This window comes from Lagopus leucura, unplaced genomic scaffold (genome assembly GCF_019238085.1).
Source record: "Lagopus leucura isolate 7727_CA_CO unplaced genomic scaffold, USGS_WTPT01 Super-Scaffold_100001, whole genome shotgun sequence".
NCBI classification, from domain to species: Eukaryota; Metazoa; Chordata; class Aves; order Galliformes; family Phasianidae; genus Lagopus; species Lagopus leucura.
The window spans coordinates 2,400,983-2,420,012 of NW_024962262.1; the positions used below are offsets into that span (position 1 = coordinate 2,400,983).

Sequence of the window (19,030 nt, forward strand, 5' to 3'; positions counted from 1 at the left end):
CAACATGTTGATCAGCTTTCAAAAGTAATGTAAATTAATTATGTTTTTTAAACAGAAATTAGGACAGAAAAAAAAAAAAGTGATACTGTGCTCAGGCCAGAATTGGTAAAAAAAAAAAGTCAGCTGCTCCTGGTAATGTGATGTACACTCATCTCAGAAAGTGACTGTGACAGCATGACAAAGGCTTCTGTATTTGCTATGTTTCAGCCATGCCAAGTCCCTTGAAGCAGCCAGAAAAATACTTTCTGGCAGCTCCAGATGTTTTTATGCCTGGGAATTTCAAAGAATGTGGAACTGTGTTCAGAAAATTCAGAAAAGCACACTAAAGTAACAGTATTTTAGCTGTCAACAGGAAGAATGTGTGCAGCTGGTAAGAGCAATACTCACAGCAATAGCCGACACAGGTAACAGCTTTAAAGAGGGATACATAGTTGGGATTTCTTTTGGACAAGAGAAATATCTCTGGTGGAAAAAATTCCAGCTGCTGTGACTACCAGATACCAGCAAATTGCCCAACAAACTAAACTCTGAGTTTAGCTTGGTCTGCTACTGCAGGGACGTGCTTGCATGACTGGAAGTAACACCACCACTTACAGAACGCATGTGGCAGCAGTGGAGGGGACAATACAGCAACCCCCCAGGCAAATCTTCCAAGCAATGGAAGAAACAGTAGATATCTCATTGGTGACATTTGAAAATATACTGTGCAATTACTTCACATTCAAGATAGTAACAATCTAGGGCTATAGGTATTAGGGTGCCTAGTTCCTAGGGTTCTTAGGGTTCCTAAGAGGAAAATGCGTGCCTAGTTCTCAATGTGATGCGTAAGCAGGAAAACTGCAATTGAAGGAGAAGCCTGTCTATCAGCCAGGTGACAGCACGATGTAGGAACACCTGTTTGATACGCCTTAGTGCTGCAGAAGGGATAGATGTTCTGGAGGTACTTTAACGCAGTAAGGCGGGAGTTACTCGTCACACAAAAAGGAGTTCTGTTGAAGATATGTCCAAGCACTGCACTGCAAACTCCGCCCTGAAACAGGCAGTGTCAGCAGACTGCCTACAGATGCCTGCTTTCTGGGCAGCATTATGGACTTTCCTTCTGTTACAGTTTAATTGCACTTCTCTACAGACCACTGCATCTGAACACACACAACAAACACAAGAATCAAGTGAAACATCTGAAGTATCACATCATGTAATACATGACCGCAGTCCCCTGTGAAGCAATATTAGAACAACCAAAACCCAATCTACTTTGCTACTAATTTTAATCACAAAATTAAACCACACAATTGTTAGTTCAAGCAAGTTAATACACATCAAGTTTTCTCCAGAAAAAAAAAGGGATTTTCCTTTTGTGGGTCCTTCCTCACAGTATTTCTTTCTTGCTTTTTGAGCTCCCCATGGTTCACTGATAAGATCCATGAATGTGAAATAGTCTTCAGCTTGATTTCAAATGTCTGACTTGAAAAAATCAGGATATCCTCTGCAAATACATCCAGAAGTGTTCATGAACTCATTACCTCAGTCATATTCTGAATTAGCAGAAGACACAAACACTTGCCCAACAACAGCAATAAAAAGACAGCTAAAATAAGAGCTTTACTTTATCTGATTAATCAAACAGATTCTAACTCCATGTACGTTAAGATATCTACTCCTCTTCATCTCTTGCTGGATTTGTTGCAGCTATTACTCCATATACTTCTTGCACCTCTTATCAAGATAATCTTTAGTGACCCCAAGTGTAACAGAAAATCAGGAAGTACAGCACATTATACTGAATGAGGAATATCTACAGTAGAGCAGTGACAAAAAAGTCTATGTAAATCACATTTTTCTTAAAGCCATTATTCCCTTGTTCAAAGATTACTTATGCTTATTGTAGACCAATTCCATTTCACATACTGCTCTAAGGTGGCTTTGGATTTCAAACGACTTAGTATTTGCCTGGTCTCGTTTCAGCTAGGATGGAGTTAATTTTCTCCCCAGTAGCTGGTACAGAGCTCTATTTTGAATTTAGGAGAAGAAAGAATTTGATAACACAGCGGTGTTGTAGTTGTTGCTGAGCAGTGCTCACACGAAGTCAAGATCATTTTGCTCCTCTTTGCTGCCTGGCCAGCGAGGAGCTGGATGTGCACATGGAGCTGGGAGAGGCCAGAACCAGGACAGCTGGCCCAAGGCAGCCAAAAGGACATCCTGCAGCACGTGGCTCATGCCCAGCAGTGACACTGGGGGAGCTGGCTGGCGGTGAGCAATTGTGACGGGCATCAGTCCTTCTCCTTTCTCCCCTCCTCTATATTAAACTGCCTTCATCTCAGGGGTTCTCACGTGGACTCCCCCCCTTCCAACTCTCTCCCTCACCCCGCTGAGGTTAACAGGAGAGAACAGCTGTGTGGTGCTTGGCTGCCTGCCAGGGTAAGCCACAACGTGCCCAAGCGACAGCGCAATTACTTCTGCCACTTAACGTAGCTGTCTGCAGTTCTTTATTGCCTAAATTTACTGACGCAAGCTTAAAACATTCAGTTGATTGCCACAAAGCAAAATATACCTACAGATAATTGCACTGTTTTTCTTCAATTTGTTTCCTTCCTCCTCCCCTTCCATTTTTCTTAAAAACTTCCCAGGATTCATAATAAAAAAAAAATATATTTGTTCTTTGCAGTAGAACCAGCCAGATACTGTGCCAAAGATAAGATATTTAGTCATGTCAGCAGGAGCTGGAGAACAAGCAGCTGTATGAATTTTCTAAACGCACTGAAGTCTTCCTAGCTCCTCAAAATTAATTCCTCTTTGGAGAAGGCTCCGGGGGGACCTCATTGTGGCCTTTCAATATTTAAAGGGAGCATAGAAACAGGAGGGGGAACGGCTGTTTATGAGGGTGGACAGTGACAGGAGGAAGGGGAATGGTTTTAAACTGAGACAGGGGAGGTTTGGGTTAGATATCAGGAGGAAGTTTTTCACTCAGAGGGTGGTGACACACTGGAACAGGTTGCCCAAGGAGGTTGTGGATGCCTGGAAACATTCAAGGCCAGGCTGGATGTGGCTCTGGGCAGCCTGGTCTGGTGGTTGGTGACCCTGCACATAGCAGGGGGTTGAAACTAGATGATTATTGTGGTCCTTTTCAACCCAGGCCATCCTATGATTATGATTAAAATTCAATTACATAACCAAATTTGGGACATCTGATCATACCTGTTCTCTTTGTTGCAGTAATCACTGAAATCACTTCCAAATCCTGCAGCATCTCCTGCCTTAGTCTCCATTTTCTTAGATATAGAAGAGTCCACTTTATGGTTATACTTTGACAGAATCTACAACATTAAAAAAGGAACAGAAATAACTTTAGAACTCCAAGCAGGATTACAATCTATGCATTTTAAGTAAGCAGCAGAGAACTCTTTCTTTTTGAGGAACAACACTTGATAAACAAACACTTTTTAATATTACTGCTACGATATGAAAACTATTCAGATAACAAACAGAGCTAACCTGTAGTACATCATCTGGTATCCTTGTTATTTCTGGAGGTGGAGGAGTGCTGAGTAAATGGTCGTACTGTTTTATTTTGGGAGGAGATGGGTTCCCCAAATGTTTGAGGTACTCATCAGAGCTCACAGCAGAAGGAATGCCGTCTTCTATGTTTTGTTTCTCTGTTGCATTGTTTTTGGTCACCAACATGATCTTCTCCTCTTGCATTTCCTGTTACAGAGAAGCTATTATATGCCTTCAGTTCATTTATTTTTCTTAGGTGAAGTATTTAACAACATAGAATCATAGAATCACCAAGGTTGGAAAAGACCTAAAAGATCACCCAGTCCAACCGTTCACCTATTCCCAATAGCTCCTACTAAACCATGTCCCTCAACACAACATCCAGTCTTTCCTTGAACACCCCCAGGCTCGGTGATTCCACCACCTCCCTGGGCAGTCCATTCCAGTGCCTGACCACCCTTTCTGAAAATTAATACTTCCTCATGTCCAGCCTGAATCTCCCCTGCCGTAGCTTGAAGCCATTCCCTCTGGTCCTATCACTAATGGCACGAGAGAAGAGGCCGACCCCCAGCTCACTGCAACCTCCCTTCAGGAAGTTATAGAGAGCAATGAGGTCTCCCCTGAGCCTCCTCTTCTCCAGGCTGAACATTCCCAGCTCCTTCAGCCTCTCCTCATATGGCCTGTGTTCCAGACCCCTCACCAGCTTTGTTGCCCTCCTTTGAACACGTTCCAGGGCCTCAATATCTTTCTTGCAGTGAGAGACATGTTCTTACAAAATTACCAATTAAAAAGCACCGTTTACAAGGACAAGAAAAACGGGTATAGGAAAAGGAGAGCAAACTGCCATTTGAGGAACTGCTTACAGCACTAGTGTATGAAAGTAGATGTAACTGCTGTGTAGTACCATAAGTTCTCTTGTCATCCACCTGGCTTCAAAATCCGGAGGTGGCGGCGTTGCTGCATGGCTGGGAAGAGGCACTTTGTCTCTTTCTGGTGACTTGGCTAACGCTGCACTGTCTGCTCGGGGAGGGATTTTCACACCAGGTGTGCAGAACACGGGTATCATAGGAGAAGCCATACAGTCTGCTGCTGGAATTAGTGAAAAAAAAATCAATAAATCCATCAGTGAACGTACACACATACTTTTAGCTGCAGTGCTCCAGTTTAGTTTTCCAAATCAATTAGCTTGTTACAGATTTATTTATATATTCCACAACACCTGGACCATTTTAGTTCAACTGTACCATTTTAGTTGACAAAACTTTTAGTATGAAAATGTACCCAAATTGCAGAGCTCTAACAGCAGTAAATAAAGAAAACAAAACTAATCCAAATAATCTTGTCTCGTTACCAAATATAACTGAAAGAGCCCAACTTAAGCCAATACTGCTTCAGATTTCCATATATTCTGTTTGTTTGCTGCAAGACTTTCAGACGCTTACCAAAGAATATATTAGATCTCCAGAGAAATTTCAGTGCTACTCTTGAAAGATGTAAGTTACAGTTTGGTTAATCCGTTTCAAAGCAGTTTCTTTCCCACTCATTTAACTGGCTTTAAATGGCGTAAGAGATAATTCTTGGGAAAAAGTTTGCTTCCCCTAACAGTACTGTTATCAGTAGCACGGATACATTGCAATTCCGATACGACGGAAGCTCTGCACAGTTCTAGATGGATATGAGTAGAAGAACAAGCAATGATTTCTACTGAAGCACGCAGATTCCCCATAGAAGCCACTGACTTGAGTTTTCTGAACACCAGTATGCAAACAATGACTGGACACAAATTAATTATATTTAACAAGAAACAGATTAAAGTATTACCATGTGTTAACACATGCTATGTTAAAAAATAGCAAACCTACATTTACTTGACACGTTTTTAACTTACCGCTCTCATCTGCTGCTTTTGTTTTTGGCTCAGGAGTAACTGCCATTTCCCTGGGTGGCTTTTTTGCTACATTCACTTCATCGTCGCCTTTTTTAACTAAGCTGAAAAGCCAAAAACCTCAATCAGCTCTCAAGTAACATGAAGAAATCACTACTGAAGGAATACTGTCAACTCCACCACTTGTCTAGCATTTGTTCATGAGTCTAGAATGATTTACTATCTCTGACTCTACTCCTACCATGCAAAGGTTCAGTCCAGCCAAGGCATTACAAAATAAGGAACACACTGCCTGGAGATGCTGTGAATCCCCCTCCCAGAAGGCATTCCAAGGCCAGGCTGGATGGGGCTGTGAGCAATTTAGTCTACAGGGAGGCATCCTTACCTACACTGGGGGGTTGGAACCAGATGATCTTAAAAGCCCCTTCCAAGCCAACCATTCTATGGTTCAATGATCTACAACTCCTCAGTAAAAAGCCTAAGCCTCAAGAAATCCATGTGAGGCAGCGTATTTCCATGAGATCAAACCTCCTGTTGTGAGTCTGCTTTCTTAAAAACAAGGAAACAAAAAAACCAACCAAACAAAAAACCACCACAAAAACTAAGGGAAAATAAGGAAAAAAAAACCCTGTACTTTTTCAAGTCAGTTCTTCCTCAGTAATATTATTGATACTTGAACCCTACGTGTTTGGGTTATGGTTATACTTTCTCTTCTTCATTATAAACACTTTTGTTTATTGTTTTTTTTTCCTTTCTTTCTCCCTATTACTTTTGCTTTCAGTTCTTCACTGCATGCACACAAAATACATTGTTCCTTCTACTTGCTTCAGAACTGAAAACCTGAAAAGAAAGGAACTGAGAACACTATGAGTGTATGTATGAGTGTGTACACACACACACACACACACACACACACACACACACAGTGTATACACACAGAAAGCAAGGTTAATTTTTATAAAATGTTATATAAAACTACAAATAAAATTTGTGGATGTATTCATTTAGAAATTGTAGCCAGAATTAAAACTGAAATCACATTTAAGACAGTTCTCACTAAACAACAACAACAAAAAAACAACAAAAAATACAATCAAAAAACCAACCCAATGAAATGTAAGTTAAAGACAACAAAAGAGCTTAACTTGTGCAATAAGCTGAAGCTTTTAACAAAATGTTATTTGAGGAACCAACTTTAAGTTTGCATCAGTTAGGATTCAGTAACAGCTTTCCAATTATTACAATTCCAATACTGTATGCTACAGCTGTGTAAATGCTACCATGCCTATTTGGCAGAAGAGAACCCAAAACTCTTTTAAGAGAAAATGAATCTCTTCAATTTTACTTTTCTCCCCAGTAATCTAAAAAAGAAAAAAACAAAAAAACAAAAAAACACCAAACCACTGAAATGTAACCATTGTGGTACATTGGAACAAAGTCACTGAAGCTGGTACAGCTCTGAAGAACTTCACATGAGCACCTGTATAGCAAATATCAGGGATTTAAACAATAGAATTAGTGAAATCTCCCTACAAACCAAATCCTTAACTGCTGAACAGAATATTTCTCTTAAATACTGTCATTTTCTTAAATTGGATGCCTGGCTAATACAAATCATACAAACATCTTTTAACCACCCTTTTCCAGGAGTAGAAGTCTAGAAATGTGTTTTCAGTCGAAGGCTGGAGCAAAAAGAAGCATCTGCTTGAAGCTGGATAACAGAAGAAATAACACAACCAGCTCCCACTGTGAGGCATTTAAGCAAGTGCTTCACAAGTTTCTTTCAGTACCACTTCCAATGCTTTTATATTGGTAACACAAAGTCTAGCGCATGTCCTCAAATGCAAGCCCTAGTTAAATAAAGCAAAACCTCACAGGAGATACTGTGCCTTTTCTCCTTGTCCTGGAGACATTCTCATGCAGGCAGGGAAGGAAATACCTTAGATAAGTCTCCTGTAAGTAGTTTGCATTGCAAAGGGTACACAAAAAGAGGAGCAGAGAGTTCAAGGTAGACAGAAAACTGACAAACAAGTAGGTAACAAATCACCTGTTAGCAGAAAAAAAAAAAAAAATAGGCAATGGCAACAAGAGAGGGGTACATCAAGAAGAAACAATGGAAAACCAATAGAGAAACATCAGAGCTTCAAGTGCTTACTTACTTGTTTGACTGGGCAGTTTTATGAATAAGTGCCATGGTGTAATCTTCATTCATACACATGGTGTGTTCACTAATGCCAAAGTGTTCCAGTTTCGGTGTAACGCACTCAAAGTCGTCCATCTTTAGCATGCATTTGGGTGTTTTGGGCAGAACACAGGCGGCCTGCGTTTTCTGGGGAGTTGTGTGCTTTGCATTTTCTTGACTGGCGTTTGCTGCACGTTGTTGTCCATGTAATGCACTCCAGGGCCTGGAGAAAGCATACTGTGATAGGCCGAAATCAGAAAGCTGGGGGCTCCGCAGCGGGTCTCCGGGCACAGGAGGGTTCTCAGCACAGGCAGGAAGAGGAGGTGCATCATCTGCTTCTTCCTGATCAGATTTACTCTGGTCAGATGCCTTCGAATCACCATTCGCCTCCTCTTGTTGCTCCTCTGACAAAAGAGAGGAGAGTTCATTCGGTCAGATGTTTATCTTTTAAGAATTTTTAAAATAAATTGGGAATTTTCTCCTCCCCCCTCCAAGTAGTCTTTTTTTTTTTTTTAAATATTTATTACTCTAAATATTAATGTTACTTCTTTCATTTTAAAGCACTGAACCTTAATCTACAACTATCAAAAGCTCTTATCAGGCTAAGCTGTATTTAGAACGCATTTCTTACACTTAACACATTTTTAATAGAATTCAACCTCCCTGCATAGCCTAGGCAGAAAGTTTTAATCTTAAACACATTTATCTGGCTCCATCTCACTGCAAGAGTAAAAAAAGTGGCGGAACAAACTGTACAGAAAGAAGCAGTGACTGAAAAGTCATAAAAGATAACATGAGTTCACTACAGAAATAAGCCATGGTGTAATTTGTATGATTCTGTATTACGTGAATGGAAACAGTGGGGGGGTGGTGGTGTGGTTAGATTGGGTAATCTTGGAGGTCTTTTCAACCTTAGTGATTTTGTGATTTGTGGAACACCCCCAAATATTTGTGAGCTGCTGCATGATATAAGCAGCAGATGATTTAAGCTTACGGGATAACAACACATGAATATGAACCAGTTCAGGTGCATCTGCAGTAGCTCATCGTTCAGGAGAAGCTGAAGCAGCCCAACTGTCTGGGTTATCAGAACGCATGGCTGACCTCTCCTCTTTGTACAGCTCTTAGTGAAGAGAAAAACACACCAACCAGGAGCATGTCAGGAGATGCAGCTCTAAGTTTTTACATGTTTTATTCTTAGAGCAGCGATCACAACAGAACCTTTCAGTCCCAGATTATTACAGAGCAAAAACCACAGATCTCTTCATTAACAGACACGTACACATAGCAGAAGAGAAACATTTTAGAAAAATTACATGCCTTTAAATGCTCCACTGCCAACAAATATTACCTGTAGGGACTTCGACGGGTGGTTTGTAGCCGTATTTCTGGAATAGCTCTCTTATTTTTGCAAGATCCGCTGCATTTCTTTGCATCAATATCTCACTTGCCTTCATAAAGTCATTAATTTCTTGCCTTTCAGAGGAACTCTTGCCAAGAGCAGCATTAGCATCTTCCTTTGGGTGAAGGAGGGGAAGGAGAAACTAAGCAATGGGTTTTCAAATCACCACCTGGTGTCTGTTTCTACATTCAGTGTTTGGGGAATAACTTCAATTCATATGGGGACAAGCAAATGTAGATCCTGTCTATACCTGAAAACTTGGTTACAAAACACTGGGAACACAGAGCAGAATTGCACACAAACTTACAAATATTATGAGGACAGTTCACAGCGAGGTAACTGCTTCCTGCTGACCTCCCAGACAAAACCATGTGCTTTTACTCCATTAAAAAAGAGGGCATTTACATAACAATTAGTTTGGACTTTTAAATACAAAGAATGTATGTCAGAGCAGCTGGTGAAATTCCAGTTTACAGCGTGGTTTACTCCTCACTTACTTGCACACGTGCCCATTTCTATTGACTATTTTGTCTACTTCTGTTAAAGAAACGAAGAACTTTTTTCACAAGTTTAACAGAAGTGCAGGATCCCCTGCAAGGGCGTTCTTTATGCTAAGTGCTTCTCACTGAGCAAAGCTGGGCATACCTCTCCTGAATCCGGCTCCCCCACCCCCGTGCCCCGGTGTAACCACAACTTCCCCATGACCTGCATCCCTGCTGGCCCGAGTGACAACACTGATGGCAAGCACATCATCAGCACTGGCATCCCACAGTTTTGGGTGCTGCCTTGTAGCCACAGCGAGGACTTAGAGGTAAGTAAATAGAAAGGTCAGAACTGCTGAATAACAAGGCTGCGTTGTGGCTTAAGGATCAAAGCACAACCACCAGTTTATGGACGCGGCCTCTGCCCCAGTTTTTCAAGAAGTTAAGGCATTACCTTCAGAGCCCTGATTTCGCAGTGTAGGTCGTGCAAAACCCTCATCGGAGATTCCTCTTCATAGTCTTTGATGTGCATATCACATGAAAGTGTTTTGAAATTAAAATAAAGTGGGGAATTAGTATTTAGCATGCAGGTACAACGTAATGTAATGTAATCTCCACTAGCAGACCTTGGTGCTGTCCACTCATAAATGCAGCAGTCAACTGACTTTGTTCTTTCACTGCATATCAAGGCTAACGCCAATAAATAGTGTAAAAGAGGAGCCCTGCATCATGACAAGCCATAGCACAGCGATACATTCAACTAGAGTCTTCAGCTGTATGTGCAGAGAGAGAAAAAGCCCTGAACGTGTGTTTCCCTGTACTGATCCATGACAAGGTTAAAAACAAGAATGTGATTCAGTACTGAAAAGGAGCTTACCGACAGGAGGGAGACCGACTTCTTTCACACAGTCAGATACTGGCAGAACGGGGGGGGGGAACAGCTTTAGGATTTAGGTTAGACAGCAGGAGGATAATTCTTTCCTCAGAGGGCGGTGAGGCACAGCTGCACAGAGAGCTGCGGGTGCCCCATCCCTGGAGCTGCTGGAGGCCGGGCTAGATTTACTTACAGACGTTACGTGGTAAAAGTTCACTGCACACCACGGAGGCCTCGGAGAGGCGGCGCGGAGTTGTGCTCACATAAGACCCATTATACCCCTCCAGCACAGGCGCACCCCGTCCCGGCAGCTCACGGCGCAGCGGCAGCGGGAACCCGAGGCGGTGCTGTCAGCGCGGGCCGCCCCGCAGCGCCCAGCTCGCCTCGCCAGACCTGCGCGGCCTTTGGGCTCGGGGCGCCGCCGCTGTGGGGGCGCGCGGGAGGCGGTGCCCGCACTTACCCGCGTCCTCCCCGCGCAGCGCCCGCTCCAGCTGCTTCGCCTCCCTCTCTAGAGTGAGGGCCAGGGAGCGCAGTTTGCCGAAGAAGCCCCTCGACACATCCATCGCCCACGGAGCAGAGGGACGCGGGTCCGCAAGGACCGCACGGCAACGGTCGCGACAAGCAGCTCTCCGCGCGACCCTGGAGCCCGCCGCCGCTTTCGAAACGGCGCCTACTCACGCCCCGTTGGCGCCGCGAGCTCTCGCGAGAAGTGCCGCAAGCAACTCTCGCGAGGAGCGCCGCCGCCATCTTGCTGCCCGCCGCGGGGCTGGGGCCGGGAGCGGGGGGGCCGGGAGCGAGGGGTCCGATACGGTGGCCTCCAAGGCCTCCTCGCCCTGATCCTCGTTAGAGCCGAGGCTCGCCTGGAACTGGTGGGTGATGGAGACCCTCGGGCGGTGGTGCCGCGGGGCAGCCGGTCTGCACGGCGCCCGGAGACGCGAGTGGGTCCCGGGTCGTTGGGGCAGCTCCGTCCCGGTGCTGGCCGTGCCCGTGGCTGTGCGCGGCGGGTGGCTGCCGCCGTGCGGCTGAGCTGAAAGCTTTCTAATAGCGAGACAAAAGGCACTGCAATAAATACAGGCGAATTTTTCTCGTTTTTTTTTTTTCTTTTCCCTAAATAACGTGTCTTTGTGTGTGCGTTTCTCTTTTAAGGCGCAATGTTTTTAACAGTGGCCCTACTCGGGAAGAGGATCCCTGGAAAGCAGTGGATTGGAAAATACAGGCGGCCGAGAACAGTAACCATTGCCATGAAGCAGGCCATGATCCGAAGGCTGGAAATTGAAGCAGAGAACGAATACTGGCTGAGCCGCCCGTACCTGACACGGCAGGAGGAGTACAATCACAACAAGGATGTGAGAGTGGCCAGATGGGAGGCTTTTAAAGCCATGAAGTCGTCCAAGTTCCCTGAGCATAGATATATGAGCGACCACTTGAACCACTTAAATGTCTCAAAGAAGTGGACCTCTTGAGCGGCGGCACGGCTGTACTTGTGCTGCTGGGAGATGCAGTATTGTACCCCTTGTGGCTGCTCTGTAATGCAGTGTAACAAAGGCAGGTGAGAAATCAGACAGCTACGGTGTACAAAATCTTACATTAAAGTAATCCTACAGAACAGTGTTTGGGTTTTTTTTGCCACATTAGAAGACTGTCCTTCCAGTAGCTTAAGGGTTTTGCATAAGACAGTGTGAGTTGCAGCTCCGGTGATGACTTGAACTAGGTTTGTAGCTTCACTTTTTTGGAAAGCTGGAATGCAGTGGCTGTATTGAAAAAGGATTATCTGTACAGACCAGATGGCTTTTACTTGTCCCTTTGCTCTAAAAGGGGCTACTTCTATATTTGTATATTAATACTTGAAATACAGCAGAAGCTACTTGATGTTCTACTCACTCCATCAGGCACGTATCAAGAATAGAACTGTGTCTGTAAGAGACTGCAACTAATATAAAACTTTCAACTTCCTGGGAACAGGAGCATCAATTTCTGTGTCCCTGCCCCACTTACACAGAACTTAGTTCTGACTGAGAAGGACTACTACTGATTCTTGTTTGAGTGGCAGCTTGATGTCTAAGTAATGCTTAGTTTGTGGCTGATGATGTTTCTCCAGGACAATAAGTTTTTTATTTCTCCTATTGAGACCAAGTGAGCCGGAACCATGCCAGGAATGAGTACCATGTTGGGTCAGTGCAGGTCAGGTGTGAGAACTGTTTCCAGCACCAGACAGAACCTTTCCCAGGTATGCAGCAGTTCTTGCTGCTCTAATGCACGCATGCTACAGCTAAGCAATTATCAGATTATTTCACATACTTTATTAAGTAAGTCGGTATTGCATTCATCGACAGAAGTTGTGTGTCAAATACATTGATATTTTATCACTTTTGAAAAGAGGCCTGGAATAATACAACTTGTTTAAACATAAATTCTATGATCAGGTCTGAACACTGATGTACAAAATCTTGAGTGCACTTAAAATGATCTTATAATCTTGAATGCTTGTAAATGACTTGAGATAACGTGGAAAAGTATACATACGAGCAAACTGCAGTGTAATTCAAACATGAAGGAACTCTGATGCAACGTAATGTGACTTTGTATTTAATTCATTTATAAAAGCTCATTTTAAAAAAGTCACTCAAAGTATTAAACTATAAATGGCAACGTGTGTTCTCTGCATAGGACTAGTCCTATCTGCAGCATACACAAAAATAGTAAGTGTGTCATTACACATCTTTTACATTTAATGCCAAAATTAAATACAGGTCAGTGTAAGTTTAGGCAGCAAATTAAAAATAATGGTGTAAGTGGAACAGTGAGTACCGTTATTGTGACTGCTGATGACCCTTTCTGGCAAATACAGAACTGGAAAGAACCCAGGCATGTTTAATTCTGTTAAGGATAAAAGGGGTGAGGGAACAGAGAGGGAGCCTGAACACTTCAACAGCAGGACTACTGCTGCTTTCCGTGATGTTTTTGTGAGTGCACAAAAGAAAGATTTAAGACGCTCACAGTAAAGCTGAAAGGAACAGGTTAAAAGATGAGAAATTGGAGAGGTACGTGCTGAGCATTTAAGTTGTCAGCTAAGTAATATAAACAGAAGAGCATCTGCATGTCACCCTTAGGGCACAGGTGCCAACAGGAGCGGATACTTCACCCCCAGCACGTGCTTCTCTCTACGCAGGTGCTCTGTGCTTCTTGGGGCTGGGGGCAGGGAAGACTTCAAAACCAATTCAAACAATTCTGTAAACAAAAATCAGATTTCACAACCTCATGGAAACAAGATTCAAGTAATTGCTGCAAACAAACCAACCCAAGAAGTGGTGAAAGACCAGTTTTAATCAGAATCAGCACTAAGTACAACTTTATTTCATTCCATTTCATGAGTTATGTAATTAAGAAAAATACATATACAAAGCTGTCTATATATACAAAATAAATTGATAGAAATGAATATAGTGTATGTGCCCAGTATTGTAACAAGTAACTGTATATGCAGCTGCTCTCTTTGGTGCCATTTAGAGATAGAAGATCCTCTTACATTAGATACCAGCTTTTTTTTTCTTTTTTTTTTTTTTTAAAGTAATATGAAAAACGTGACCTTGATTTGCACTCAATGCTAGAATAGCTATTTGGAGACTCTTCATACCTGAAGCCTTCAATTCTGTATTATTTTAGCCACTCTCCCTACAGAACATAAACTACGAAGCTCAAAATATTTTTTTTTAAATTCTAAATGAATTTCTTCAATCAGTGCTCCAGATCTAGGCAGATCTTTCCCATTTTTATCAAGGGTTGATGCATCTCTTGGTACGAGTGCCAGACACTAATCCTGCTAGTTCCTTTTCCTCCTCTTGGGGCTGTGGTGAGCTGCAACTGGTCAAACTTCAAACTACAATGAATGAAGAACTGTGAGTGAATATCGAATGGCACCAAACTTAATGAAAACTTCCCAAACCCCAAGAGATTATTTACAAGAAAGAAAAGCAAGATCAAATGAGGGAATTAACAGTACCTGAGAAACGGCGCACTGAACACTCTGGATGCCCAGTTTCTAGCTGCTATGCCAAAAGCAGCTCGGTACCCGTACGTTCCATGTTCAAAGCGTAGGTTTAATAAAGATGTTCCTGTGATTTCTCTACTCTGATGAGTAAAAGTGCCAGAGCTTCCTTGGATATGAAGCCCTGAATATTTGAAGTGGAGGTTTTCAATCAAGGGGTTAAGATGCATCCAACTTGTCAGTTATTCCAGAAACCTACCACAATCCTGCCCTCTGCCAATAATACACGTTTGGTAAGAACAGCACTTATGTGCACCTTCACAGTTTGTAAACAAGCCAATACTCAGGAAAAAAAAATTTTTTTTGAGGCTTCTATAATAGTTTAAAGTTTTCCTTTCTACTTATGCATCTGTCTTCTTCATCTTTACGGGGAGAGATCTATCAACTCATGACATTTCTAAATCTTCAAGGAGAAAACACTGTAATCTCATCCTGCATCACACTTCTGTCCTCACACTGGGAGTTTAAGTCATTTTGTGCTTGTGATCGTTGTATGGATTTTTTTATAGAAGAAAATCAAGCTTTCGGAAATACCAAAGCATAGCTTCTGATTGCATCCAGTGTCAACTATACTACAGTCACTACAATGCTACTCATGGCTAGCAGTTATTTTGAGGGATTTAAAAGCTTAAGCCCTGTTATTTTTAGTGACAAACGTAAGTATTTGCGAGACTTGCTGACACACAGCAGCTTAAAGCACAGAAACAGCATGTACCTCCTGACCCGGCACTGTCTGTCTTCCCTTCTTGCCTCCTGACCACGCAGGTCAGCTCCTCTCACTGGCAGCGTGCAGCGACTCAGTGCGTGGATGTGGGCAGAAAGGACATCCTAGCGTGCTCCTACAGAGCCCTGCCAGCAGTAGTCTGCTTGCAGCTTTAGTCAAGCAGCTTTTCATCCTCATTGGGGTTGCATTTAGGCAAAAAGAGGGAGCAAGCCAGAAACTATCCCACTCTGCTTTGATACAGCACAGGATGCCCTTGCTTACGGCTATGGAGCTGTCAGATGAGAACTCTCAAAAGAACCAAAACGCACGGCACCTTACCAGACAACACACACGGATTCAGCCCAGTCTGTTTACTTACATTTTTTTCCCTGTAGATTAACTATCCTGACTTAAGCAATCAAATATTATAGTGATATTAGCTTATAGTACACACCATTCACATAGGTGTAAACATGTATTTGTTACCTCTGCTGTGATACAATGATCCAGTAAAAGAAAGATGATATCCAGGGTCTTCCATTACAATTCTACTGGCGCTCTGGACTGCGCATTTTGGTACTTAGAATGAGAATACTGAGCTCAGGCTTGCGTCTCCATCCTCTTCCCCAAGAAATTTTGCTGATGCATTCTCTCCTTCTGAGATCAACATGTCAGTATTCCTGAAAACTTATATTTAGATGAGTGCTTTTCACTTGACATTTGAGAAGAAAAAGCGAAACCTTTCAGATTAATGCACAGCAAATGTTTTTTCTTAGAAAACTGGCAAATGCAATATTTATCATACAAAGTTGGAAGAACATTTTGCAATTTCTACAAAACATGCAGGTTTGTACCTTCAGTTCTGTCTCAGCAGTATCTGACAGTGACCATAATATGCTCATAGGTCACTGAAGTGCTCCTGTTCTAGAAGACTGGAAAAAATACTTTTTCCTAAATGTCAAAGACAAAGAAAATATTTGTTTTAAACCTTGGAGTATACTTGATATCCAAGTAACTCCAATACAATGATGGGGAAAAGTAGTGATCAATCCGGCAAAGAAAGCGAACGAGTTCCTTTCGTTCAGATCAACATAGCTACCACCTTCATTTTCTGTCAAAGAGGTTTATGACTTTGTAATCAGCATCAGCTGAACATCAGAAAAGCTTCAGACCACAGAACAGTATTTTTCACTTCTGTCATGTGCAAAATGCCAGGAACATCAAAAGCTGAATTAACGGTATTCTCTATAGAGGAGTAGGGGGAAAAGAAAAACCATGTTTGCTGTAGGTCTTGAGCTTAGTTGGACTTTATTCCTCAACACAGGAAACATGTTTTGCCTTTTGTGAACATGGTACATCACTGAACAAAGCACTCATCTTTAGCAGTTCAGCATCACTTAAAATCGACTTGAAAGTGGCAGACGAAGCAGACAGCATACAGAGTTTTGGTGTGTTAACACAAGTGCATGATCCAACACTAACTTTCTCATAAGTACTTGAAATTTGTTTAAATGGTACTTCAGAACCAATAAAAACTTGTGTTTTTATTAAAAAGATAAAACAAAAGTATAAAACAGTATTTATAAACCATCATGAGTCCCATATAAAAAGCAGTACGCTTCCAGTTCCATTTTCTAACGACACGTGACTGCACTAAGATTTTTCTCAGGGGTACATTGCCATTTTGTTACTGCCTCATACAGAACACTGCAAACATTAACTGAAAATGTAACAGTTTGTTAATTCCTTTTTCAATCAGATTTTCTTTTTATGCTGATAGGAAATTGTTGAAAAGCAGTAAACCATGTTTTTATCAACTAAAAGAGAGCTCACTTCTTTGAGCTATGTTCTTGATATAGTTACATGGTCAAGTTAGGAGGATGAGGGGGCTCAATCTGATAGCAAAAAAACAATGGCCAAGTAAAAGGCTTTTACTTTGTTAGCATTGTTTTGTTCCACAGCACAGTCAGCAGAAGGAATCCTCAGTCCTGAAAGACTTACATAGCTATGACCACGAACGTGTCATCCAGTACCTTCCTCTCCCACCAGCTGGTGTATGAGCTGTGAACAGCTGTACTTCAGGCTCATCAGCCAAGCTTTCCTCCTCTCCATCCTTTTTTCCTTCTTCTCTTTCTGTACCCTTGAGACCTGCTATGGAAGTGACTTCTGCAGTGCCTAAGGTATGAAGTTTGCCCGTGGGGAGGTAGCAGTCCCTGCCACTGCAGCATACAGAAATGCATAGTTCCCACTCTGGACCTTGTGCATCCAAGCAGGGCACTTCAGGATTTGGCCCTTTGGTAGCAGTATATAATTCAGTGCTGCATAAATGCACATGAAGAATCTTAAGGCATCTGTCTGAACTTCCCTGCTCTGCAAATAGTGCTTACAAGAATCCATTGGACTGTGCAGAAACTTCAATTTCTTGTCTCCTCATAAAATGCTCATGTTCCATTTTTACTGATCAAATCTTCCAAACAAAATTAAGTAACATTCAAGCACAAAATGTGTTGCAGAAACCTAATGAAACAAAAAACGTAATTAGTGCAATTGTACCACTAGCTTTGAAAAAAAACAGGATCATACTGCATTATACAAATGCAGCTAGATAACACGGATAATTTACTGACTCTCGACTCAGGACTGCAGTTAAAATAACTTTAACTCATAATTAGCTTTCTGGGAGGGTTTTTTTTCCTTCCTTCTTTTTCTTCTCCTTTTAAACCTCCTATGTGTAATAAGATTATCTCCACTAAGAACATCAAATCCCGTTGCCACTGATCTGTAGCTAACATCATTTGGATGTTTGGATGACAGGAATTTTTAATGAAATCCAACCGATGTGGGGACATCAATGGTATTCACATAGGTGAGGCTGGGGGAATGCTGGCTGGGTGATTAGCATTCCTTTCAATAGAATCATTTGGGAACTCTATTTAGGTCAGCCATAAATTTGGTTGCTTCTCTTGCATGTAATAAGTATAAAAATAAAAAATACAACTATCAGTTTATTGCAGGGCATTGCAAAGTACATGGAAACATTTTGGATCTCACAACTATTGCACTGCTGCATACAATTGCACAGGAACTAAAATTAACCAGGCAGGCCTAGAGAAACCAATCAAATCCAACCGAACTCAGAACAGCCGGAACATCCTTCTTGTAAGCTCTCTTCAAGCACTGGAAGGCCACAATGAGGTCTCCCCAGAGCCTTCTCTTCTCCATGCTGAACAAGCCACACTCCCTTTACTGTTCTTCATAGGAAAGGAGCTCCAGCCCTCTGATAATTTTCATGGTTCTCCTCTAGACCCACTCCAACAGCATCTTTCCTGTACGAGGGGCCTCAGGCTTGGACACAGTACTTCAGATGGGGGCTCACAAAGACAGAGTAGAGGGGGGCAATCCCTGCCCTCTCCCTGCTGGCCACCCCTCTTCTGATGCAGCCACTGGTGGCCTTTCAGTGTGCAAGATACTGCTAGCTCTAAACAGTCTAAGTCAGTCAGTTGTGGTCCCTCTCCAAGTCAGGAGAAAGAAAGGTTAAGTAATTCTCTAGTCAAAGACTACTGGCATACACTGATCTCAGAAGTTAACTAATCCTTTCTACAAATTACAGAAAAGACTGAGTAACCTGTTTAGATCAGATTAGATTTTATAGAGCTAGAGACTGAATATATGTCACCAAGGCATCCATTTGTACGTTCTGTGGAGAAGTGTTAAGAAAAGTAAATTAACTACTCTAATTCATTTTGGTTAATCCCCTGAACAGACCTTTGAGATATGCTTTTTTTTTTTCCCCTCATTTATTAGATTTTTTTTTTTTTAACTAAAAAAAGATGAACCTAAAATTAACAAGCTCAAAAAGCTTGAAGATTGTTCTATCCCCAAAGAAAATGGCACTTCCTTGCAAGGTCTGTCTCCCAGCTCTTGCTGCACTTCTTTGTCAGGGATCACAGAAAAACATTTTC

The 19,030-nt window shown here is 42.2% G+C and overlaps 3 protein-coding genes across 5 annotated transcripts in view; 1 reads left to right on the forward strand and 2 right to left on the reverse strand.

The window, feature by feature from the left end:
• Positions 1–1,221: 1,221 nt before the first annotated feature.
• On the reverse strand, positions 1,222–10,956 carry SKA3 (spindle and kinetochore associated complex subunit 3). 2 transcript variants are annotated; one of them, XM_042868535.1, is made up of 9 exons: positions 10,781–10,956; positions 9,901–9,965; positions 8,914–9,079; positions 7,540–7,966; positions 5,384–5,484; positions 4,400–4,581; positions 3,493–3,702; positions 3,196–3,314; positions 1,222–1,486 (listed from the first exon to the last, which is right to left on the reverse strand). In XM_042868535.1, exons 1-9 carry the CDS (start codon positions 10,881–10,883, stop codon positions 1,453–1,455), a joined length of 1,407 nt encoding a protein of 468 aa, XP_042724469.1. In that variant the 5' UTR covers positions 10,884–10,956; the 3' UTR covers positions 1,222–1,452. The 2 variants fall into 2 exon arrangements, with proteins under 2 accessions (XP_042724469.1, XP_042724468.1); XM_042868534.1 differs by having other exon boundaries at positions 4,400–4,584; positions 10,781–10,955.
• A 108-nt stretch (positions 10,957–11,064) lies between these two features.
• Positions 11,065–11,926, forward strand: MRPL57 (mitochondrial ribosomal protein L57). The gene is made up of 2 exons (XM_042866594.1): positions 11,065–11,189; positions 11,467–11,926. The coding sequence occupies exon 2, from the start codon at positions 11,472–11,474 to the stop codon at positions 11,781–11,783; it is 312 nt and encodes a 103-aa protein (XP_042722528.1). The 5' UTR covers positions 11,065–11,189; positions 11,467–11,471; the 3' UTR covers positions 11,784–11,926.
• A 4,433-nt stretch (positions 11,927–16,359) lies between these two features.
• Positions 16,360–19,030, reverse strand: part of ZDHHC20 (zinc finger DHHC-type palmitoyltransferase 20) — a 41,816-nt gene continuing 39,145 nt past the window's right edge. For both annotated transcript variants that reach the window (XM_042866593.1, XM_042866592.1), the window contains one exon: positions 16,360–17,585. In XM_042866593.1, coding sequence (XP_042722527.1) covers positions 17,549–17,585 — 37 coding nt within the window. In that variant the 3' untranslated portion in view covers positions 16,360–17,548. The remainder of the gene's footprint in view (positions 17,586–19,030) is intronic.

Bases quoted from the DNA above. Each gene is read 5' to 3' on its own strand.
- SKA3 (XM_042868534.1), bottom strand. From the start codon at position 10,883: ATGGATGTGTCGAGGGGCTTCTTCGGCAAACTGCGCTCCCTGGCCCTC. The intron at 5,485-7,539 runs GTAAGTAAGCAC...TTGGCTTTTCAG, and splicing joins AAAACTGCCCAGTCAAACAA to CTTAGTTAAAAAAGGCGACG. The intron at 3,315-3,492 runs GTTAGCTCTGTT...TTAATGTTGTAG, and splicing joins TACCAGATGATGTACTACAG to ATTCTGTCAAAGTATAACCA.
- MRPL57 (XM_042866594.1), top strand. From the start codon at position 11,472: ATGTTTTTAACAGTGGCCCTACTCGGGAAGAGGATCCCTGGAAAGCAG.